Source organism: Scomber japonicus, chromosome 15 (assembly GCF_027409825.1).
Source record: "Scomber japonicus isolate fScoJap1 chromosome 15, fScoJap1.pri, whole genome shotgun sequence".
In the NCBI taxonomy this organism is placed as follows: domain Eukaryota; kingdom Metazoa; phylum Chordata; class Actinopteri; order Scombriformes; family Scombridae; genus Scomber; species Scomber japonicus.
This window is the reverse complement of record NC_070592.1, coordinates 1240794-1265303: the sequence shown is the minus strand read 5'-3', so window position 1 is coordinate 1265303 and position 24510 is coordinate 1240794. Positions and strand designations below refer to the sequence as shown.

The 24510-nt window shown below is 39.9% G+C and overlaps 3 protein-coding genes across 3 annotated transcripts; 1 reads left to right on the top strand and 2 right to left on the bottom strand.

Moving 5' to 3' along the window:
• Positions 1–4094: 4094 nt before the first annotated feature.
• Positions 4095–7832, bottom strand: LOC128374529 (gastrula zinc finger protein XlCGF57.1-like). The gene is made up of 3 exons (XM_053334800.1): positions 7778–7832; positions 5030–5770; positions 4095–4798 (listed from the first exon to the last, which is right to left on the bottom strand). The coding sequence occupies exons 1-3, from the start codon at positions 7830–7832 to the stop codon at positions 4095–4097; spliced, it is 1500 nt and encodes a 499-aa protein (XP_053190775.1).
• A 974-nt stretch (positions 7833–8806) lies between these two features.
• Positions 8807–11643, top strand: LOC128374528 (gastrula zinc finger protein XlCGF57.1-like). Its single transcript, XM_053334799.1, has 2 exons — positions 8807–9069; positions 10280–11643. Exons 1-2 carry the CDS (start codon positions 8895–8897, stop codon positions 11641–11643), a joined length of 1539 nt encoding a protein of 512 aa, XP_053190774.1. The 5' UTR covers positions 8807–8894.
• A 6067-nt stretch (positions 11644–17710) lies between these two features.
• Positions 17711–24301, bottom strand: LOC128374527 (WD repeat-containing protein on Y chromosome-like). Its single transcript, XM_053334798.1, has 2 exons — positions 21484–24301; positions 17711–17922 (listed from the first exon to the last, which is right to left on the bottom strand). The coding sequence occupies exons 1-2, from the start codon at positions 24299–24301 to the stop codon at positions 17711–17713; spliced, it is 3030 nt and encodes a 1009-aa protein (XP_053190773.1).
• Positions 24302–24510: the final 209 nt, after the last annotated feature.

The window sequence follows — 24510 nt, the reverse complement described above, 5'->3', positions numbered from 1 at the left end:
CTGTCCCTACTACAGAAAGTACTACTACGACTGTCCCTACTACAGAAAGTACTACTACTACTGTCCCTACTACAGAAAGTACTACTACCAACTACAGAAATTACTACTACGACCGTCCCAACTACAGAAAGTACTACTACGACTGTCCCAACTACAGAAAATACTACTACGACTGTCCCTACCACAGAAAGTACTACTACGACCGTCCCAACTACAGAAAGTACTACTACGACTGTCCCTACTACAGAAAGTACTACTACAACTGTCTCAACTACAGAAAGTACTACTACGACCGTCCCTACTACAGAAAGTACTACTACTACTGTCCCTACTACAGAAAGTACTACTACTGTCTCAACTACAGAAAGTACTACTACGACCGTCCCAACTACAGAAAGTACTACTACTACTGTCCCAACTACAGAAAGTACTACTACTTCTGTCCCAACTACAGAAAGTACTACTACGACTGTCCCAACTACAGAAAGTACTACGACCGTCCCAACTACAGAAAGTACTACTACGACTGTCCCTACTACAAAAAGTACTAGTACTACTGTCCCTACTACAGAAAGTACTACTACTACTGTCTCTACTACAAAAAGTACTAGTACTATTACTACTACATGTACTTTCCCACTCAGTAAATGTGTCAGATATCACTGATATGACAAACTCAGACTGCTGAAGCTCAATAGAAGCTTCACACTGTGGATTTATACCGTTTATACTGAATATTAAGACATATATTAGTAGTATTAGTAATAGTATTAGTAGAATCAGTAGTATTAGTAGTAGTAGTAATAGTATTAGTAGTATCAGTATGAACAGGATGAACCTCTCTACTGTTCATGTGGACACCTGACTGCTGCTTTAATACTCACCAGCAGAAAGAAAACCAACCTGTTCTCTGCACTTTCACGTCGGGGTATAAAACCAAATCCAGCAGTTTCCGTTTGTGATCGATCTTCTTTTCAACTCCAGATATTGATTCCTCGAAATGTTCAAACAGATGAGCGCGAGCCGCATTTATCAGCCGCCGTTTGAATAAATCTTTAAGTTCCTGAAATCTGGACATTTTCCACAGATCGTAGAGTCACAGAAGAGACAACTACACTCTGGACATTCATCTCTTATTTACGTTTTTATCACATCTTCACTCAGCTCGTGCAGCTATGACCAGCTAACTGCGCCACGACCCGGAAACACAAACACAACTCTACAGGCCTTCAGAGTAAAAGCGGTGAGGCATCACATTCTTCTTCTATTGGTTTTTATTGGCGGTTTGCACGAACTTTTAGGTGCATTTACCTCCATCTACTGGACTGGAGTGTGGAACATTAGCTGGTCAGAAATATACAAAAATAAATAAATACTTATTTCTTCAATCAATCAGTCTCAGACACTTCACACATAGAGCAGGTCTAGACTGTGCTCTTTAATTTAATTTAAAGAGACCCAACATTCCCACATGAGCAGCACTTGGCGACAGAGGGAGGTACTGACCTGTCTTCATTGGCTTCCTGTGTCTTAGCATTAATTTTAAGATTTTTGTTTGTTTTTTACATTTTTAAATGGGCTGGTGTCACTTTATCTAGCAGAGGTCCTGCATGTTGGACCAACCAGATGCTGCATCCAGTTCTCTTTAGCTTGAGCTGAACCTGTGATTCAACTGACAGCAAATAAGACTTAGTGTCAGGGAAAGAAAGAAATAAGACAAAACACATTTTCCAAACTCACTGTATCCATATATATTTATTTAAAGAATATGAAGACATAACTGTTTGACCACTGTCAGCAGGTCCAGTTACAGTATACATTCACAGAGTGTAAGCATATTGAGTTAAGCATTCATTCAACATGATATCTTTGAGAAACATGTACATTTACAATGTTTTGAGTTAATAATCCCCTTTATGTCAGTTTTCCAGTATCTGGACCTCTGCTAGAGATCCGGCTGAAACCTTAAAGGAGACCTATTATGCTCATTTCCAGCTCTTTATTTTAATTTTTGGAATCCAATAGAATAGTTTCACATGACTCAGAGTTAAAAAAAAAACAAAAACCTCCTTATTTATCTTCTACTGGTCCTTTATGCAGCCGCTCAGTTCAGCCTCTGTCTGAAACAGGCCGTTTTAGCTCCTGTCTCTTTAAGCCCTAGATGAGCCCACTCTGTTCTGATTGGTCAGCACTAAAGCACTTTGTGTTACATTGTAATTGTATGAAAAGTGCTATAAAAATAGAGTTTGACTGGTTGGTTGGTTGATTGATTGATTGATAGATAGATCTGTAAACAACCAACGTCGGCTCGGGCTGAAAGTACAAAAAACATTGGAAACAGTTTTCAGAACAATCTGAAGTCACAGAGTTACTTCTACATACATTCACCTCATCTGACACTTTGGTCACGTTTAATATAAACATACTGCATTGTGACATTATACATGACTGAATATAAGGAAAAGTATAATAGGTCCCCTTTAAAGCAGTTTTATTTCAGCAGTAGAGAGACGGAGGGGCAGCAGACGTTCCTAGCTGTTCAGACCAGTACGCTACCAGCTCACGCCAACTTCAAAGGTTTGTTACAGAAAACAACCCCAAAAAACAAAACTTCTATTAATATGACCTTCTTTCTCCCTCCTTAAGTTTGAATTCATGCCATAAATAAATGTTTCAAAACTTTTTACATACAGCATGCGAGCACTTAGGAATTAAACGTATCATCTAAATGTTGCATTCACTGCTCGGTCATACAAACCAACCAAACAGGAATCAGGTTTCTCTAATAAATGATGACAAGATTATCAGTGGATTAACTGTTCAGTGTTCCTCATGCTCACAACAATGAGTGATGATCATATGAACAAGATGACCTAAGGCATTCATTGGTACAAACCATGTCATGCTACTGTGTCAGGAAGGCAGCTAAATAACGCTCCATGAGTTAGGACACATCTGGGTAAGGGGAAAACTAACATGGCCATTTTCAAAAGGGATCTGCTGAACTCTCACCTCAAGGTATATGAATGAAAATGGGTTTTATTGGTACCCAAAAATCCACCCTTTAGCCACTTTATGCTAATCCCACAGAGTTTCCCTTGCAAAACCATTAAGTTTCTTTGCATGCAGTATAAATGTCTGTATTCTAAAGTATTCTGTATACCAAGGTTCCTAAACAGCCTTGGAATAGCATAAATTGGGTCTGAGAGGGAATCCTGAGGATGAATCCAATTGTATTCATGTGTGATGATTCGTCCCCATAGTCATTATTTCATTACAGTGAAACAATTCTCTGAAACATGATCTCGCTAAAAGTATAAAATGACCTATAGTGACCTCACAACTCATGAAACTTTACAACCATGAGCAAAGGACCAGAGGGTGTGAGGTCATCCCAGGTATGCTGACAATAAGGATGGTTTCTGAACAGACTGCCATTCAATCTCTGAAAAATGCAGAAATCTCCAAATGTCAAAAGGTTTGTGGTTAATGTGACGACTGGAAGAAATGATATCAACGCAAAAATTGCGGCAACAACTTATGAGGCATAACTGAGCATGGGAATGGCCATCATATACTTTCATCATAATGTTCTAAGCCCTTCTGAATAGGCACCCATCCAAATTATTAAATAATTTACGACTTGACCTGCCGTCTCCCCCTACAGACACCCCCGACCCCCCAATGAAGACAAAAATGGGTCTATGTTGGGTCTCTAGGGTTAGAATAGTTGCTGATTCATTTTCTGTTGGTTGACTGATTGTTGCAGCTCCATTTTAAATAAAGTAATCCTAGAATATTTATGTAATCAATAACTGTCTGACAAAAAATACAGTGAAGCCAGCCTTTACTAGACAAGCTGAAACCTGGATGTTCTGTTTCAGAGCTGCTCAGGTGATGAACTTTAGGCTGATCCTGATCCAAATGTCATCAGCTTGGACATTAGATGGGTTAAAAGATGATGTGCCCGTACACATAGTTTGTGAGAAAGTCTTATTGAACTGCAAAATGACACTTTTCATTCACTGTCTTTGTAAAAGCATATCTGTAAATTTAGGATTGTTGTTTAAAAAGATCAGAAAACTGTCAAAAGATTAAGAGCATGTGTGATTTTTGACAAGTAACTTCTTGTTGAATCCTTTGCCACAAAGACTGCATTTGTACAGTTTCTCCCCGGTGTGGATGGTCATGTGTTCGGTGAGATGAACGTTTTGTTTAAAACTCTTACCACAAACTGAGCAACTGAACGGTTTCTCTCCTGTGTGAATCCTCATGTGTGTCTTCAGGTTGCCCTTGAGGCTAAATGTTTTACTGCACTCAGTGCAGCTAAATGATTCCTTGGCAGTAACCTTTTTCTCAGTCTGGCTTTGACGGATTTGTGAGGACTCACCAACACACTTGTGTGTTTTGAGCTGCGTGTACCACGTGAACCTTCTGTCACAAACACTGCAGCTGAATCTCTTCTCCTCTGTGTGGACAGACATGTGCAGGGTCATACGTCTTTTATGTGCAAATCTTTTATCACAAAAAGGGCAACTGAACGGTTTCTCTCCCGTATGAATTCTCACATGTAGCTGCAGAGTTCCTTTCTGACTGAAGCTTTTGCCACAGAATGAGCATTCAAATGGTTTCTCTCCGGTGTGAATTCTCATGTGTGCCAAAATGTTTCCACTGCAGCTGAAACGCTTCTGACAAACTGAGCAACTAAAGGGTTTCTCCCCCGTATGGGTTCTCATGTGGCTCATCAGATGATCCCTGCGGCAAAATGTTCTTCCACATTCAGAGCAGCTAAATGATTCCTTGTCAGTATTACTTTGAATATCACTTTCATCATCATTTTCTGGAGAGTTTACATCTGCCTGAGGTTCACTGATCTCCTTCCAATCATCACTGTAATCAGTCTCAGTTTCTAAAGCTTTATCATAAGGAGCTGGCTTTAGAGGACTATCTGGATCCACATTGCTGGTTGATTCTGATCCTGTATGAATGTTACTGTTAGTCATGTCTCTCATATTGCTACTGATGGTTTTCTTTCCTGTGTGGATTCTCATGTGTCTGCTAACGTCTCCACTATACCTGAATGTTTTATTACAAACTGAGCAACTGAATGGTTTTTCTCCTGTGTGAAGTCTCATGTGACTGATTGAGTTTCCCTTTTGAGAAAATCTTTTGCCACAATAGGAGCAGCTAAATGGTTTCTCTCCTGTGTGAATTCTCATGTGTGCATTCAGATGTGGCCTCCGGCCAAATCTCTGACCACATTCAGAGCAGCTAAATGATCTCTGAACAGGGTTACAGCTCACATCACCTAAAGGGTCTTCATTATTTTTAAGAGTATTTGAACGTTGAGGTTTCCTGGTCTGTGTCCAATCATCATCATCACTGTCATCAGTCTCAGAAGAGTCTGAAGTCTTGTCATCAGTAACAGGTTGTAAATGTGTATCTGGATGTGAGTTCCTGTCTGGTTCTGATCCTCCACAGTCCTCTCCATCAGCTTCTGTTTTTATCTCCTCAGTTAGTGTTTGATGAAGATGTGAGGACTGAGGTTTCTCTTCATCATCTTCACTCTTCACAGGAACAGGAGTCAATATGAATTTGGTGATATCAGCCTCCTCCAGTCCCTGAAGCTGCTCTCCCTCCTGACTGGTCCAGACTTCCTCCTGTTCCTCTTTAATGTGTGGAGGATCTGGTTCCTCCTGGTTCAGACTGGAGTTCCACTCCTGCTGCTCTTCTTCACCAATGATCACTTTTCGCACATCTAAAGGTAAAGCTGAAACACAGACAGACAGCTGTTAATGTCAGCTAGATAATGATATGTTATGTTAAAGTACCCTGTGGAGTAATATTAGGGACAAGAGCAAATCAATTCAAGTGGATATTTAGTCTTTTTAACATTATTAAATGTAGTGATGCCATTAATAATACAAGGTAATCACATAGACATAAAACATAGGAGAAATACTTGTAACACACTATTATTATTTTTTTAATTATTTATTTTTTATTGTTATTATTTTCCTTCCTTGTTTTCTTCAATCTATACACACAAGTAATAACTCATCCGCCCATCTAGAAAACACTTAACCAGAGGAGGAAAGAGAACAAGTGCCTCTGATAGTGTTTTAAAGAACCCTAACCCTAACCCAGCAACGACATTTTGATAAATGAATAATCATTGAGTAATTTTTTAAAGAAATGTCCAAATTATACCAGAAATTATAACCAGAAAATATTCATATTGATGAAGCTGGAATCAAATCATTTTTTTCTTAAGATAATTCATCATCACCTTAACTGTCAGACTCAGAGTCCAGTTTAAAAACACACATAAGATACATAGAAAAATAAAAGCATTGCTCTGGTTATAGAAGATATTCATACCAGTGTTTCCAACAGGAGACTAGTAACATATGGATCTCTACTGTCCTGAGAAATGTTCAGGTGACAAATAAACGTGTACACTGGAGCACTCTGGTGGTGAGTGGTTTAAACTTCGTTCATAAGGGAGCTGTGTAAGAGTACAATTATAAAAATGATAAATGTACAACAGTCTGAGCAGAGAAAGGACAAGCTGTCAAACACAAAGAGAACAACAGTTGCATTTATCTACATGCCGTCGTTGTTTCTTCTTCTTCCTCCATTAAAATGCTGCACTACTGCCACCATCTGGTCTGTCAGTGATATGACAGCATTTACTTTTCATATTTACACAATCAAGACGACATTTTGAAAAGCAGTTTGCAGACGAGATAAATGCTGCTTAAGTCTGAACGGAGAGAAGAAGATGTGCTGCTGAGTGTGGACGGTCTTAATCTGTCAGTTGATTATCTTTGGATCAATTTTCAATATATTTATTTAATTTGTTTTTGCCAAAAATATTCAGCGTAATATAAAAGAAAAACTCCAGCTTATATTAATTATCATATATTAATATTTGAGAAACTTGAACACTGTAACTGGACTTTTCATTCATTTCTTTGCTAATAAAATAATTGACAGAGATTTTTTTCTATTGATTGTTTAAGTTCTGCATGAAGTTTAAAATCTGATCACAACATTATTACATCACTTTCCGTACAGTAGCATCGAGATATGACTCAAAGTATGAATGTAGAGCTGCAACAAACTATTTTTATTGCTGTCGATTATTTTCTTGATTAATTAATTAGTTTAATTTGTGAAAGTTTAGTTTAAAATGGTGAAAGTGCTAATCACTGTTTCCTAAAGCCCAAAGCAACGTCCTCAACACAAAGATATTCTGTTTACTAACCCAGAAAATATTCATATTTAATATTTAATGAAGTGGAATCAGAGAGTTTGGACTTTTTGTTTTTTAAAGACTCCAAACAATAAATGATCAAAGTATGTGTTGATTCATTTAGTAGTTAACAACTTATTGATTCATTGACTGATCGCTGCAACTCTACACACATTAATCATAAAACATAAACCGTTTTGCAGCTTTGTCCACAGTTTTAAACACTTTACATTTGTTTTACTTTCATTTTTAAAAGCATCTTACTCTGAAACTGTTATTAGTTTATAAACTATCAGACCAACTTCCTGTTTCTGCAGCCTGACAGTCAGAGATGTTACTGTGAGCTTGTTTTAATATCATGATGACTAAACCAAAGAGCCTGCAGTGAATCACACAGATAACACTTTAACAACTAAAACACAACATGCAGAGAGACTAAATAAACCTTGTACCAGACTAACATTAGCTTAGCTCTCCCTGCAGCCTTACTGTGTTTTCAGCAGTAAAATCCGCACAAACCTTCAGTTGTCAGCTTGGTTTCAGGGTTTGGGTCGGTGTCACGGTGTCGGTCCATCTCTCCTCCGCTTACTACACTGAATACTGCCGTTTATCTGCGCTTATTTCCAGCCAGGCAGCGGATTCACTGCGCTCACTGCTCCATGCTTAAAGCAGGAAAAACACCACGTTTCAAAATAAAAGCATCTCCAGCTGTTTTTAATATGCAGAAATAAAAATAAAATGCACGTTGAATGAAAACAGCTATAATCAAAAAGACTTAAAATGATGCAGAATAATGGAGGTGTGCACTAAAGTTAAACCGGAAACACTTCTTCTTCTCCTTCGTGCTTCAGCTTTTAGGTTCATACCGCCATCTAGTGGATGAGAGCGGGACTCACAACGGTTCCTTAAAATACACTGCTCCAAAAAAGTAGTACTTTTACTGTAATACTGCATACTACATCACTATAATACTGCAGTACTTTTACTGTAATACTGCATACTACATCACTATAATACTGCAGTACTTTTACTGTAATACTGCATACTACATCACTATAATACTGCAGTACTTTTACTGTAATACTGCATACTACATCACTATAATACTGCAGTACTTTTACTGTAATACTGCATACTACATCACTATAATACTGCAGTACTTTTACTGTAATACTGCATACTACATCACTCATAATACTGCAGTACTTTTACTGTAATACTGCATACTACATCACTATAATACTGCAGTACTTTTACTGTAATACTGCATACTACATCACTATAATACTGCAGTACTTTTACTGTAATACTGCATACTACATCACTATAATACTGCAGTACTTTTACTGTAATACTGCATACTACATCACTATAATACTGCAGTACTTTTACTGTAATAGGATTTTTCATGCAGGACTTTTACTTGTAATGGATTATTGTACACTGCTGTATTAATACTTTAACTGCAGTAAACAATCTGTTGTTTTATTTTAATATGTCTTCAGCTTTAATTTTGAAAAGTGCCCCGGAAGTCCATGTTAGTGTTTGTGTTGCAGTGAGAGCAGAGTTTGGTGAACACACCTTCTAATAAGAGCAGAAAAGCGTCAGTATTAGTTTAGTGTGAGCTGTGTGGAACATGTGCAGCCTTCAGAGTGTGAAGCTTTTCGTCCAGCAGCGGCTAACTGCGGCTGTGGAGGAGATATTTGGACATTTAGAGAAAACAATAACCGAGTATGAAGAGGAGATCCACCGCAGACACCGCAGGCTGCTGGACGAGCTTTTAAAAGCTGAAACTAAGCAGCGAAAAGCAGGTTTGTTGTCTTTATGTTGCTGGAAACATGTTGATGCTCTGTTCATGTGACCGGGACTCAATGCTAAGCTAATGCTAACAGATAAACCAGGGCTCTCAAATATGCGGCCCGCGGGCCGGAAGCGGCCCGCCGAGGAGTCCAATCCGGCCACTGCCCTCCCGTCCTTCCTTCCTTCCTTCTTTCCTTCCTCCCTTCCAATAACAGTATTTAATTTGTACTGCTCTTTTCATTAATGTTTAAACTCATAGTGCTTCAGTAACAGAACACAGAATTCCCCCTGCAGTGATTTATGGAGGCTCAACAGTGTGGGAGGGTGGATCAGGTGGATCAGGGTAATGTGGGACACTTGTTGCAATTCTGACTTGTTTACCATATTTATATATAATCCAATGCATTATATCAACACTTAATATCATTATGAAATCCCTGAGATGTTTCCTTGTTAAATCAGAAGACACATTTTAATATATGCCACATATATTTTATGTTCCATGTATCATGACACTAATTTTTAGGCTTAGAAATACTTAAATTTATACAAAACAACCGTAGGCTATGTGCCAAAACATTCTGAAATGTGCATATCCATATTTGGTCATTTAATTGTGTTGGTCTTCATGTTTTTTGCTTTCTGCATCAGATAGGTTAAAAAAACAAGTAGCCTGTATGTTCACATGTGTAATGTTACACGGTTGGCATATACTAGTTGACTTTAGAATAATTCAGTAGAGAAAGAGATGAATGCATTGGAGTTTAGTTATCCCACATTACTCTAATCCACCCTATTCTGTATTGGCGCCAGGTTAGTTTGTTAACATAGATGCTAGCTTTCAGAGGCTGGCGTTGGACCCCATGAGTGAGAACACAGTGAGCAAGACGATGTGCACGGTGGGCGCGATCTTCCAGAACATAAAGTGTAAAGCAAGAAGGGCCAACTCCTAATTCCATACCACCCACAGTCACCATCTTTCTCAGCTCATCTGCACCAGTAGATTATCTCCTTGATCATATTTTAAATCATACTTTCTGGATTTCTGAATACCCTGCTATACTGTGATACATTGACTATCCAAGCACAGTTTGTGATATGATCATTTCATGTCCATTGCAAGACTTTGTAGTCAAGCCAGTGCTGTAAAAATATGGTTATTAATTTTGATTGAACACAGGTTGTTATATTTACATTAATAGCTGCCCGTCTGTGTTTCAGCTTTACTTTCAGATGTGCGAAAAGTGATCATCGGCGATGAGCGTCAGGAGAGAAACTCCAGTCTGGACCAGGAGGACCCAGATCCTCCACACATTAAAGAGGAACAGGAGGAAGTCTGGACCAGTCAGGAGGGAGATCAGCTTCAAGGACTGGAGGAGGCTGATACCACAAAGAGTACTCCTGACCCTGTGAAGAGTGAAAATGATGAAGAAAAACCTCAGTCCTCACATCTTCATCAAAGACAAACCGAAAATATGGAAACAGAAGCTGATGGAGAGGACTGTGGAGGATCAGAACCAGACAGGAACTTGGTCCTTCATAGAGGTACGAGACATATCGCTGGGAAAAATGTGTTTCCTGTTTTTAGTTGCTCTGAGTGTGGTAAATCATATCACTACAGTTACCTTCTGGAGAGACACATGAGAACTCACACAGGAGAGAAACCATTTAGTTGCGTGTTATGTGGAAAAGAATTTACTCAAAAAGGACATGTGACACAACACATGGCTGTTCACTCAGCGGAGAAACGATTCAGCTGTCGTCTGTGTCACAAAAGATTCACCTGGCGTTCACAGGTCAAAAACCACAAGTGTGTTCGGAAGTATTCACGGCCTCATCAAAGCCACGCTGAAGATAACAGAGAGTCAGAGCCTCCAGCCAGCAGCTCAACTGAACAGATAAAAACAGAGGTTGATGGAGAGGACCGTGGAGGATCAGAACCAGACAGACATTTACAACCTGATACTGCTGACAAGACTCCAGACTCTTCTGATGCTGACACTGATGACAGTGATGAATGGAAGGAGACCAGTGAAGCTCAGTCAGATTCAAAGTCTCCTGTGAGTTGTAATACTAGCAAGAAATTATTTAGCTGCTCAGAGTGTGGTAAGAAGTTTAGCCATAAAGGAAACCTTGTCATACACCGGAGGATGCACACAGGGGAGAAACCCTTCAGCTGCTCAGTTTGTGGTAGAAGTTTTTCAAGCGAGGGATCTCTGAGGAGACATATGATCATTCACACAGGAGAGAAACCCTTTCGTTGCACACTTTGTGGTAAATCTTTTACTCAGTCAGGTCTGCGCTACCACCTGAGAACTCACACCAAACCCTTTAGTTGCTCAGTTTGTGATGAAAGGTTCAACCAGGAGGTGACTTTACAGCTTCACATGAGAGTCCACACAGGAGAGGAAACATTTAGCTGCTCTGAATGCGGTAAACAATTTGGCTTCAAAAGATATCTGCAGAGACATATGAGAATCCACACAGGAGAGAAACCATTTAGCTGCTCCTTTTGTTGTTTTAGATTCAACAAAAAGGCAAATTTGAAGAGACACATGAGAATCCATGCAAGAGAAACTGTTTAACTGCTCAGTTTGTTCTAAAAAGATGTATACGAAAGGCTACCTGGCTAATCACGAAGGGAAGAAACACTTATATTTCAGTGTCTGTTACCAAAGATTCAGTTGATCTACAAAGTTCAAAAGCACAGGTGTGATGATGAGTCCTCAGCAGCTCAACTGAACAGATGGAAACAGAAGTTGATGGAGAGGACTGTGGAGGATTAGAACCAGACAGACAGACAGATATTTACAACCAGATACTGATGGCAAGACTTCAGACTCTTCTGGACCTGAGAGTGAAGACTCTGGTTTCAGATTTTAGTGAACATTAAACAATGATGATGATTGGAAGGAGACCAGTTAACCTCATTCAGGTTTAGACGTTTTCTTTTCAGGTGAAACAAAAAATCATGTTCATCCAGGAGAGAAACGTTTCTGTGTTAGAGGTAGAGTCAGTCATTTTGGAGAAATATTGTTAATATTTGAATTAAACACCCAAACAAATACATCATCACCAGGCTGACTGACAGCAGACATTTACTGAACCAAAACAGTATGCATGTCGGCTCCAGGAGAAGAAATCCAATCCATTGTTTGTATTTATTGAGTATTTGCTACAGTTAATCAGTTCAAACACATATTCAGTGTACTATTTGTGTTTTAAACAGCTTCTTCTTCAGACTATGCTTCTGTTAATCCAACAGAAACAGAATGGGAGCATTAATGTATTCACCGGCATAGTTATTTGAATACCTTCGAACGGATTGCGTGACGTTTGATATTTGTTCAAACTTGATTTCTTTTACAAAAGTGACAGCCAGCGGACTCTGAGGAGATACTGCAGGATTGGATTACCTCTAATGTTTTATTGCAAAGGTTTGTCCTGGTGTTTTACTATTAATCATGCTGTGTGTTTGTGGTATTATAAGCAGCAAGTGCTCCTGGAAGTGTATAATGACTATCAATACAAATTAGTCAGCAGTAATGTTAAAGGAAACAAGCCAAGCTGACTGAGTGCTTTTGGTAACTGGGCTTGTTGGAAAAAAGTTAAGTTATTAAGGAAAGAATACAAAAGGAAGAAATGAGATGGAACTGAAAGCAGTAATAAGATGAAGCTCCATCCTGTCACTGTAGTCAAGAAGTCAAAAAGAAGTGAAATATTTGTTGAAGAAAATGAATGTTATAGAAAAATATGTGAAAGAACTTCCTCCATGTATTAAGAGTTAAAAAAATATAAAAAATCAGCATAAAGGTTTTCATGTCAGTGATAGTGATTCTTACTGTTGTGTGTAATATAGATGCTGCTTTTTTAAAGTTTGCAAACTTGTTCATGTTTTTTGTCATGAGCTATGATCTTGAAATAAAAGTGACTGAATAAAGTGAATAGTGTTGTGTTTCATTAACAGTGAGACAACTGGTTTGTATGTTAGGAAATAAGAGCCTTAATGATCTGATTAGTATGTTCCAGCTGATTATCTGTTGATCTGAGTATTATGAATGACATCACCAATCATTTTGTATAATTAGAGATATTCACTTGCATGTTAATGTATTAATTATAAATACCATCAGTTGGAATAAACAGCTTGTTACATGAAACTATGTCTGTCACAGAAAACTGGCTGATATGAAAACATTCAGTTCTTAACTACTACAACCTCTAATAGGTGTCAGTGTGTTAATGAGACTGCTGTAGTAAAACGTCTCATTTTCTTCCAGCTCTAGCGCTCCTTCGTTAAATTATAAAGCAAGTCAGAGAAAGCAGACACAGGCTGGTCTCCTACAAGTCACAACATTAATCAGACAGACACAGACCTGATCAATGCAGCAGTGGCTGAAGGACTAAACCTTTCACAGTAAGTGTGCCTTCTAGCAGCTTTTACATGTAATGTGGTTTTCTTGACAATAGATGTCAGTAAAAGGCCATACATCACAACACATGACTACAAAGCAGCAGTAGACATTTTACACCATGTAACACCCCCACTTCACACATGTATCTTATGGAACCGTCAACGTGTTGTATACCAAAATAAGATCCTGTATTTTAAGGATGAAAGGTATTGTGTTTATTTCTGAACATTTAAATTTAACAGGGGACCTCATCCCACAGACAGGATTAGATATTTTCTTGTTCTTACATTCCTTAATTCAAAGCACTGATATTCTCAGGACTGATTCCTAAACTGTGGCTTGATAAAAAGGATCTTGATAAAACATGCTTTTAATCATTCTCATATCAAAAGTGTTAAAACTTCTATTTAAAGTCAGTATCCAAACTGCTTTCATCATTGGAAAGTGATGTTTTCTCACATTAGCAGGAAGATTTTGAATTTAAGAGATTTTTTTGTCTCCAATAAAGTTAAAGAAGGACGGCTTCTTCCCTCTAGCTGTGAGACTGATAGACTCTGCATCACACTGAAATTACCCTCTGACTAACTTGAATTTGGATACAATCATTAAATTCAATCAATCAATCAATCTTTATTTGTATAGCGCCAAATCACAACAAAGTTATCTCAAGGCACTTTACACATAGAGCAGGTTCTAAACCGAACTCTTCAGGTTTTAACTTTAAAGAGACCCAACATTCCCACATGAGACACAGTGGCGAGAAAAAACTCCCTTTAACAGGAAGAAACCTCAGAACCAGACTCAGAAGTGGGCGGACATCTGCCTCGACCGGTTGGGGTAGAGAGGAGAGAAAGGAAGGATAGAGGAGAGAGGCACAATGAAAATCAACAAATTGTGCGACTCTTCTAGACTTTTGAAATCTGATGCCCTCATTCACATTTCATTGGTCCAAACTTTTATTAAAAACATGTTAAAGACTCATTCTGTTCATGTACAAGATGAAAAAATGAAAGTCAACTTCAAAAATGTCTCCAGCAGTATCTCTGATGTCAGCACAACCTGTATCTATAGCAACCATAAAACAACCTGTATCTATAGCAACCATAGAACAACCTGTATCTATAGCAACCATAGAACAACCTGTATCTATAGCAACCATAGAACAATCTAATGGTCTGTCTGTGCATTACATACCTCATACAAGTGATAAAGATTGACCTAAAAGTTAAATAGGTTCAATAGATTTAGTTTTTGAGCAGATATTACGACACAAAGTGACCTCTACCAAACGGTTGATGAGCTGACTTATGAAGGGTTGAACTGTATGTAGTCAGTAGTCAGATGGTGTAATGTCTGAATCTAACCAGCAGGTGGCGGTATGACGCTGTGAAGCTGGTTTGCGATCCGCCAATAAACACAAAGAAGAGTTAAAAACAGGAAGAGATTTTCTTAATTAAACTGATGTGTATGTTGTGTTGCTTTTCAGCAGACTCATAAAGTGACGGAGCTCACAGTGAGGTCCTGACGGAGGAAAAGTTCCTGTGATGTAAAAATGTCTAAAGTCCAAATGCTGAGAGCGTCGGTGAATCAGAGACTAACTGCGGCTGCTGAAGAGATATTTGTGCTGTTTGAAAGAACGATAGCAGAGTACGAGGAGGAACTTTCTCGATCTAAAGAGGAGAACAAGCGACAACGCAAACTACTGGACGCTGTTTTCAAGCCTCAACTTCAACTACACAGAGCAGGTTTGTTCTCTTTATATCTTATTACATCTTATTCTCACTCTGAGCTCCACAGCATGAAGCAGGGTTTGGAATTAAAGCTTCAATTTAGTCATTTTAGATTTAAACACAAGTTTAAAGCTCGTAAATAGAACCTCAACCTCAGATTTATATAATACACAGTAGATATTACAGGGTATATTATATTATATTATATATTCAGGGTTTTATTTAAGACAAAGTTGGCAGTTTGTGTACACACGTTTAAGCCTCTTTCACACATAAATCTGGTAAATAATCTTTCCAGCACTGCTATTCATGGCTGGACTGAGTCCCCTGAGCAGAAAGGGGCCCTCAATGAAGGAGGGAGAAACAATTATTGTGTATATTGAAATATGACACAGGACTTGACTCATTCTCTTGATGTTGATAATTGTGATCACTGTCAGGAACCTAGTGTGTCCAAAACAAAATATGGAGTTACAAGGTTTCCACCCATCAGCAGCGTCATCCAATCAGAATAAAATAAAAGTTGTTTTGGGGGACATGAGCTTCAGTGCCCAGGGGCCCCTAGGGGTCCGAATGCAGCATTGCCGCTATTCACACATACAGCTATATTCATGAGTATTTCACACATGCCATGGCAATGCTGGAATAGATGAGACCAGGGACAGTCCAGCAGATGGTAGGGATGCTAACCATCATAAAACTCAGTAGTTGAGGCAGAGCCGTGTGACCCATGGGGGCTCATTTATAAAAGAATAGAAAATAATGATAATTATGATATTCTGTTACTTTTTAGGAACTGGATGCTGAAGATTGCTGAAGTGTTTTTGCTTCATAAACAAGTTAAACGCCCCCACAATTAATCAATTATCTGTTGTGTGAACAATTGATTTATCATTTCAGCACTATCCACATTTAAGCCACCACTAACCAGGTACAGAGCTTACAGTCAGCAGCTGCTACCAAGAAGCTCATGAAATAATTATCCCAAAATTTAAATTATCCTGCTTGGCCTGAAAAGTTTTTTCCATAATATCTTTGTCTGTATTTCAGAGGGTCCTGCAGATGTTCAGCAGCTGTTGCAGAGTATAGAAGAGGTTTCCCCTCAGCAGCAGGAGAGGAGCTCAAGTCTGGACCAGCAGGACCCAGATCCTCCACCCATTAAAGAGGAACAGGAGGAAGTCTGGACCAGTCAGGAGGGAGAGCAGCTTCAAGGACTGGAGGAGGCTGATATCACCAAGTTTACTTTCACCCTTGTTTCTGTGATGAGTGAAGATGATGAAGAGAAACCTCAGTCCTCACATCTTCATCAAAGACTAACTGAGGAGATAAAAACAGAAGCTGATGGAGAGGACTGTGGAGGATCAGAACCAGACAGGAACTCACATCCAGATACATATTTACAACCTGTTACTGATGACAAGACTCCAGACTCTTCTGAGACTGATATCAGTGATGATGACTATAGAGAGACTAGGAAACCTCAGCCATTCTTGAACACTCTGACAAATAATGAAGACCCTTTAGGTGATGTGAGCTGTAACTCTGTTCAGAGATCATTTAGCTGCTCTGAATGTGGTCAAAGATTTGTCTGTAAGCCACATCTGAATGCAGAAATGAGAATGCACACAGGACAGAAACCATTTAGCTGCTCCTATTGTGGCAAAAGATATTCTCACAATGGAAACTCAACTATGAGAATCCACACAGGAACAAAAACAAAGGGTTCAACCAGCAATGTGGATCCAGATAGTCATTTAAAGCCAGCTCCTTATGATAAAGCTTTAGAAACTGAGACTGATTACAGTGATTGTTGGAAGGAGATCAGTGAACCTCAGGCAGATGTACATTCTCTGGAAAATGGTGATGAAAGTGATGTTCAAAGTAATACTGACAAGGAATCATTTTGCCACAAGGGTCATCTGATGAGCCACATGAGAACACACACGGGGGAGATGGTACACAGACGGAGGTTTGATGTCAAATTTAAAGAGAGAGTTTTGCTATATGCAGAGGAACATTCAGGAGAGAAAGCTGCTAAGCACTTTGACATTGACCCGAAAAGAATCAGATACTGGAAAAAACAGAAGAGTGAGCTGCTGTTAGCTGACAAGAGGAGAGCGCGGCTATGTGGAGGAGGGAGGAAGAAAGTTAGCCTGGAGCTGGAGAGGCGGCTTTCAGAGTGGATTTACTCCATGCAGGACAAACATATCAGTGTATCTAGAAAAATGATCAAAAATAAAGCGTTGGAGATCTACCCCTCAGTGAGTGACGGAGGCAAGATGTTTGTGGCTAGTAGAGGTTGGCTACAAAGGTTTCTACAGCGCCACGACCTCTCACTTCAGTGTCACGCCACCTCGCTGCCAAGTCCGACAACCCCAAACTCAAGCAGTATATCGTCTTCAAAGGGACTGTTTGTGAAGTGAAGGCAATGCAGCAGCAGATCTTCAGCACAGTGATCTTCAGCACAGTGATCACCACTTCTTTGACCAACTGGATGAATGATACTGTCACTGCAGTCTGTGATAGGAGAGTTGAGCTTCACTCTGCAGGTCCTGTGTAGGACTCCAGGACACTGCTGCCACATCAGTGCGGCCAGCAGAGCTGAACTGAAATGTGGCTACAAGCTCACAGCAGCAGTGATCCTGGGAGGCCGCCTTAAATATATCCAAGACCCCGATGTGATATGGAACCAGCCTTTCAAGCAGAGTCTGCATGATACCTACAATCAGTGGATGACTGGAGACATAGATAAAGAATACACAGCTGGAGGTACTGTAACAAAAATGCCTCCACCCAACACACCGCCTGCTTGTGGACTGCTTGTATTGATTCTAACTGACATAAAAATATAATAATAATAATTTAAACCTCAGATGTTGTAAAATAATTGGTTACTAAATTCCATATTGGCCCAAATATAAGGCAATCCTGTGTTTGGAAAAAATCTTAATTACAATTTACATCATAGTATACTAAAACATACTCACACACTCTGCTACCAGGCTCTAAATGAATATCTGATGTTGTGAACAAGTAGTCTAGTAGTCCAGATCCTGAATATGAGATGTATTTCCAGGGAAAAAACAACTTATATTTGGACCAATGAAGTAAAGTTTGGAGTAGTCTGTTGTATAAATGTCTATCTTTACGTCTTATTTCTCTAAATGTCTTAGCACTTCATTCTTTATGTCAATCCTGAGGGAATAACTCATGTCTCATCACTCAGCAGTGAAGTGGTGAACAGCTTGACTCTGCTGTGACTGTGATGTGAACGCCTTACCACAGTAATGTGGTAAAAGCAGCAGCTCTAGCTCGGTGGTTGCCACTTGGGACAGTCTGGACAAGGATACGATGAAGCCTGAGAGGTTTTGGATTATCTGTGAAAACTGACTCAAGTGAAGAGGACCTCATCCTCCTCTTCAGGGAAGGACAGTCCTGTGCTACTGGATGGGAGTCTCTCACTCAGCTCTGACAGCGAGGTCAGGACAATGAACTTGTTCTTGATGGTGATGAGAAGTCATAATGGTGAGGAAGGTGATTTCCCAGCAGGAGGATATTAACCAGCTGTAATCAAACTTTTATTTATCACAGTAAGCAGCAATGTTAATATTTAGGCGACATCCTCCTTTTTTATGTTTGGGTTTTGCTCGCAGCTTAATCTGATTATTATGAGATATGTGACTGTGCTGTAAATGAAAATGGTTGTTAATGTCTATACCTGGAGTACCTCAGATCTGTGTTGTTTAGATGTTGTGACACCTGTCCGTACTCACACTCCAGCATGTGACTGATCATTCTACATACAAATTAAATTGACTATTTATGGATTTACATGTTGCTGATAATGAATTAACTAAAGAATACTGTTTTAGAAACCCATTATTGGTACTGTTAGCCAAGTTTGATGATCTACTGTTATACACTTAATGTGAGGAGAATATAATCAATTAATGAACCTGTTTTGTTTTACAGGGTTCAAAGTGACACAATACTGCCGTTTTCAACCTTGAGTCATTGTTGTGTATGGTACAGTATGACTGCAGATGTTTCACAATAAAAGTCAGGAAATGAAGAGATTATGTCTATGGGCTGTTCATTTGAAATTGTTAGAGTTGAGTTTGTATTAACATCAAACATTTAACAAGAAGATCATGCAGGAAACCTGTTTTAGGTGAAAAGTAAGGCTGTCAGCGTTAACGCGTTAACCACGATTAGATTAATGCAATCGTTAACGTGTTAATTTTTTTTATCGCATTTTAATGTAGCAAGCCTTTTTGTCCCTTCTACTCCCCCGTAGACGGCTCCTCTAGCTGTAGCGCTATGCTTTGAAGTGGCCTCCTGCAGTAAACCTACCGCGCTGATGGAAAGTAAGAGAGCTACTGGACTTTTGAACGGCTTGTTTAACTTTAAAACACTTCCAGACGCTTCAGTTGACAAGTCAAAAGTAAAATGCAACCTGTGTCAAACGGAGTTTAACTACCACCGGAGTACGTGGAGTTTGAGTTAGCACCTCCACGCTAAACACCCAGGTGCAGCCAAGCCAGCCTCAGCTCCACCAAAGGACCATTTTGGAGTGTGGGAGTCGCAGCAGAGCCGTGATTGATTCCCAGTTAAGACACTCTGGTAAGAAATGCTTTACATTATGGGCTTAAAACTGCCTTCAAATGGAAAATAACAGGATTTTAAACATGCAATTCAAAACGCCATTAATAGTGATTAACTATGGAAATTCTGCGATTAATCTCGATTAAAAAATTAATCGTTTGACAGCCCTAGTAAAAAGTCATTCAACTAAGTAAAATGGAAGCGACAGCCTGTATGCCACCCCATGCTCAAACCGCCGCTGTACAGAGTGAGTATTCTTTTGCTTCTGCTAGTGAAGAAAGAGTAGAAACTTAGTTAATGACTGATGAGGTTTGTCTGACCCAAATTTAGCATTTATAAACATTGGAGTCAATTAACACACTGTACGTGACAATGTTTGTTTTTTATTTGCAGTTATCATAACATAGTTGTTTCATATTATTCTGACTGCACTGATGCAGAGTGTACAATTATACACACTGTCACATGTCACTGCTTGCATTAAATCAGTTCAGTTCTGAGGGGGAAACCCAGCATACACAACTGTTCATCCAACATCCATCACTCATCTAGCATCCAGCACTCATCCATCATCCATCACTCATCCAACATCCATCACTCATCCAACATCCATCACTCATCCATCATCCATCACTCATCCAACATCCAGCACTCATCCAACATCCATCACTCATTCAACATCCATCACTCATCCGACATCCAGCACTCATCCAACATCCAACACTCATCCATCATCCATCACTCATCCAACATCCATCACTCATCCGACATCCAGCACTCATCCATCACTCATCCGACATCCAGCACTCATCCATCATCCATCACTCATCCAACATCCAGCACTCACCCAACATCCATCACTCACTCAACATCCATCACTCACCCAGCACTCATCCAACATCCATCACTCATCCAGCATCCAACATCCATCACTCATCCAACATCCAACATCCATCACTCATCCGACATCCAGCACTCATCCATCATCCATCACTCATCCAACATCCAGCACTCATCCAACATCCAGCACTCATCCAACATCCATCACTCATCCAACATCCATCACTCAATCAACATCCATCACTCACTCAACATCCATCACTCATCCAACATCCATCACTCATCCAACATCCATCACTCATTCAACATCCATCACTCATCCAACATCCATCACTCATCCAACATCCATCACTCATCCAACATCCATCACTCATCCGACATCCAGCACTCATCCAACATCCAGCACTCATCCAGCACTCATCCAACATCCAGCACTCATCCAACATCCATCACTCATCCAACATCCATCCAACATCCAGCACTCATCCAACATCCAGCACTCATCCAACATCCATCCAACATCCATCACTCATCCAACATCAAGCACTCATCCAACATCCATCACTCATCCAACATCCATCACTCATCCGACATCCAGCACTCATTCAACATCACTCCTCCTTCGCCTCCTTGTTTGTAGTGTTACTACCGTCGAGGCCTGTCGAGGTCTTTGGTGGACATATTGTTGACCCCTGCTGGAAGTCCTCGTCATTTTTGTTCATTGAACATAACAGGTTCCTTTTGTTTTTTAATATATTAAGTGATGGTGTGATTGCGAGCATCTGTTTACATAGTTTAGATATTTGTTGTTGATTCAGTATTGGCCTTGGCTCACGTATTGTGGTTGCTTCTATACTTCTGTTAATGAGGCTTGTGAAATCTTGTGGTGACTTTAGACTTTGGGATGGTTGTGTTGGTGACTCAGGGATTGTCACCTGGGAACTTTCTTTTGTTACTGTGTCTGGTTCCAGTGGCTCCTCCTTGCCGGTATTCTCTATAAGGCTGATTTGCTCAGCATCCCACTCATGTTTGCCAAAGATGCCTATGCACTGGCCTGTGTTTGTCCATAAAGAGACATTGCTGTCCAATGACGCAGTAATTATCTTTTCACATCCAAAGTCGCACTTAACACTCATCACCTTCATTTCATGAGCTCTCCAGGACCCCAGCAGAGGTGGTTGATACAGTGAGACTTGCCAGTTTTTTATAACCTCAAATGGCCCTTGAGGATCTTCCTTTTTTCTAAATCCAAACGACTGAATGTCCCACAGATAAACCTTTCCAGTACTGCTCCCAGTCAGAAGTATCTTCTCTTTGGCATCAGTTGACATGGTGGTAATGACATCACCTTCACCAAGCACTGCCCTGAACTTTCCTAACAGACCACCTGTGCTAATAATAGACCAAGCACAGATGCAGTTATTTTCAGAAGTCAGCAGTGTGGCTGTGTTGGCAGTGGGCGTCCTGGTCTGCAGGCATAGAATGAAAAGACAGGTATTCAAATCATTCCTCTCCTCAGTTAGAGCTGTAGCGTCTTTATGTTCAGAATTTTTCCCAGTGACTTTCTTTTGTTTACTCTCATCAGGCACATTCCTTATATAGCCTTGAGTCTTTCTGTCTGCCATGTGTGTTCGAGGGTCGGTAGTGGTGTCAAGCCAATAGGTAACCTCAGCAGTTTCAGCATCCCAAATAACTATGTTACCATTGCTTGAGGCAGTAAACAGTCTGGCTTCATGTGCGCTCATGGAGGTAATGTCATTTAAATTGTCATGCTCCAGAATTCTGTTGTCAACTTCCTCTAAATCAAGGTCAAAAATTACCTTTGAATTCCATCCAGACACAAACACCCTGTCGTTTATGGAGACGATACCTGTCACCTCCTTTTGCACAGTCACAGGAAGAACGGAAAGCTCTGCTCCATTGCTGAAGTTCCACAGTCTCACTTTCCCATGGTCAGAAACTGTGATTAGTCTGCGCTGTGTTCCATCAAATGAAAAGGCGGTGAACCCGATGTAATGATCTGGAGTGACCTTGAACTTCACGATGTCCATTCCTGTTAGGATATCCCAAACTATCACCACACCAGACAGGCAAACAGAGATGACTTGCTTGAATATGCTGTGGTAAAGAGCACCACACAAGGGCTGGTCATGGGATGTTAACATACTTATAAAAAGATCTGTTCCTCTTCCCAGAAATGTTCCCATGTCTGTGTTAGCCAGGACTAACTCATTGTTGTAAACATTATAGCTAACAGTGGAGATTGGGGCCTGTGTCAATAATTCTACCTGGATGCTTTGCAGGCACGCCCAGCTTTCCTCACACCACAAGCGTAGATTTTTGTCCACAGATATACTGTGGAGTATTTTGTTTCTCACATTAACTGTGATACAGCTGATTGGTTTGATGTGTCCCGTAGCTATCTTTTTGCAAACAGTGTCATGGGGATACCACCCCCGCAGAGCGCCATCTGTACCACCAGTCACCAGATACTTAATTGAGGGGCAGTATTCAATGCAGGTGAAAAATCCATGTCCTTTACAGCTCTTAAATAGTTTCTTATTGATTTTGGCTTTGGGTGACTTTGGCAGGTTAACGAGTACCATCGTTGTGAATGAACTACCACAGATGGCAAAAGTATCCAGTGATTGGAAGTATTGAACTTGATGACATATTTCATCGAAGATGGGAATTTTAACACACAGAAAGTCTTCAGAAGTGTTTTTTAACAGGGATGTCACATAAACAGTTGGATACTCCCGCAGAGTGATTTTCTCAAACGCATTTTTGTAGAAGAGGCCTTTGCTCTGGATGTTGTAGCTGACAAATACAAACAAAAAGCCTTTTGTGTCACCAAAGGAAAAAATTGCTTTAGTGCCGCTGGACCAGTAGTTCATGGTATTCACTATGTTTTCCTCAAATATTAAAGAGTATTTATGTTGAAATAGGTCAGGGAATTCATTGCAGGTGAAGAAAGTCAGTTCCCTGTCATAGGTTGCGATAGCAACCTCTTTGAGTTCACGGATGTACACCATGTCATTAACATACATTTTGCTCCTGTGTGAAAAAGGAAGTTTCGTTTGTACTTTGTTTAGTCTGACTGGGCATGACTGATGAAAGCTGTCTGACCAAAAGCTGAAGAGTCCATCAGAGCTGACTGAGAGGTACTGACCTTTCTGGTAGGCCCTTATTGGTGCCACTGAAAGCTCAGAAGCACCAGTTTGTTTGCTGCTATCCTCAAATGGACGGAAAATCATTTTAACTATTGATTTATAGTGATCCACAGGAACTATGTTTATTGATTTGGGAAACGTATGTTTGCTCAAATTTATGTTTGCTGTTGCTGTATTTTTAGTCAACACAAAGTTCAGTAGTTCATCAAGGTCCACAGTTCCATCACAGTTTACGTCAATCTGCATATGAAGTGCAATGAGGTCGTCTGTATTCACAGCTCCGTAGAACTGCTGCAGTGCAACACAAAATTCATCAGTGTCCAACCCTCCACTGCCATCAGCGTCCGCCTCTCGAAACAGCTGCACAATCAGAGGAATGTCTTCACAAGTGAACATATTTTTAATATCTATAGGTTCATCTTTGGTCTCCATGGAAGTGTCTTCCGGCGGGTTTTGTGCTGGCACTGCCTGCGTTTCCATTGTTATTTTAATACAACCAACCACTTAGTTAGAGTCTTCAGCAGATAAAAATGTTCTATAAACGATCTTCCTGATATCAGACAGAATTATCACTGTGTTACACACCAACAGTCAATTTGACCTGCTGGAGCAGTCTTTATCAAGAAGCCAAAGATATGATGTCATAATGATGTCATAAGCTTAAGAAGTTCTGAAAATGCCATCACTTT

Coding starts and splice junctions, on each gene's coding strand:
- LOC128374529 (XM_053334800.1), bottom strand. CDS start 7,832: ATGGACCGACACCGTGACACCGACCCAAACCCTGAAACCAAGCTGACA. Junction 5,771..7,777: donor AACCAAGCTGACAACTGAAG/GTTTGTGCGGAT, acceptor TCTGTGTTTCAG/CTTTACCTTTAGATGTGCGA. Junction 4,799..5,029: donor GAGAATCCACACAGGAAAGA/AAACCATCAGTA, acceptor ATACTGACAAGG/AATCATTTAGCTGCTCTGAA.
- LOC128374527 (XM_053334798.1), bottom strand. CDS start 24,301: ATGGAAACGCAGGCAGTGCCAGCACAAAACCCGCCGGAAGACACTTCC. Junction 17,923..21,483: donor TATAGAAGCAACCACAATAC/GTGAGCCAAGGC, acceptor CACTGATTGTAG/GTATCATGCAGACTCTGCTT.
- LOC128374528 (XM_053334799.1), top strand. CDS start 8,895: ATGTGCAGCCTTCAGAGTGTGAAGCTTTTCGTCCAGCAGCGGCTAACT. Junction 9,070..10,279: donor AACTAAGCAGCGAAAAGCAG/GTTTGTTGTCTT, acceptor TCTGTGTTTCAG/CTTTACTTTCAGATGTGCGA.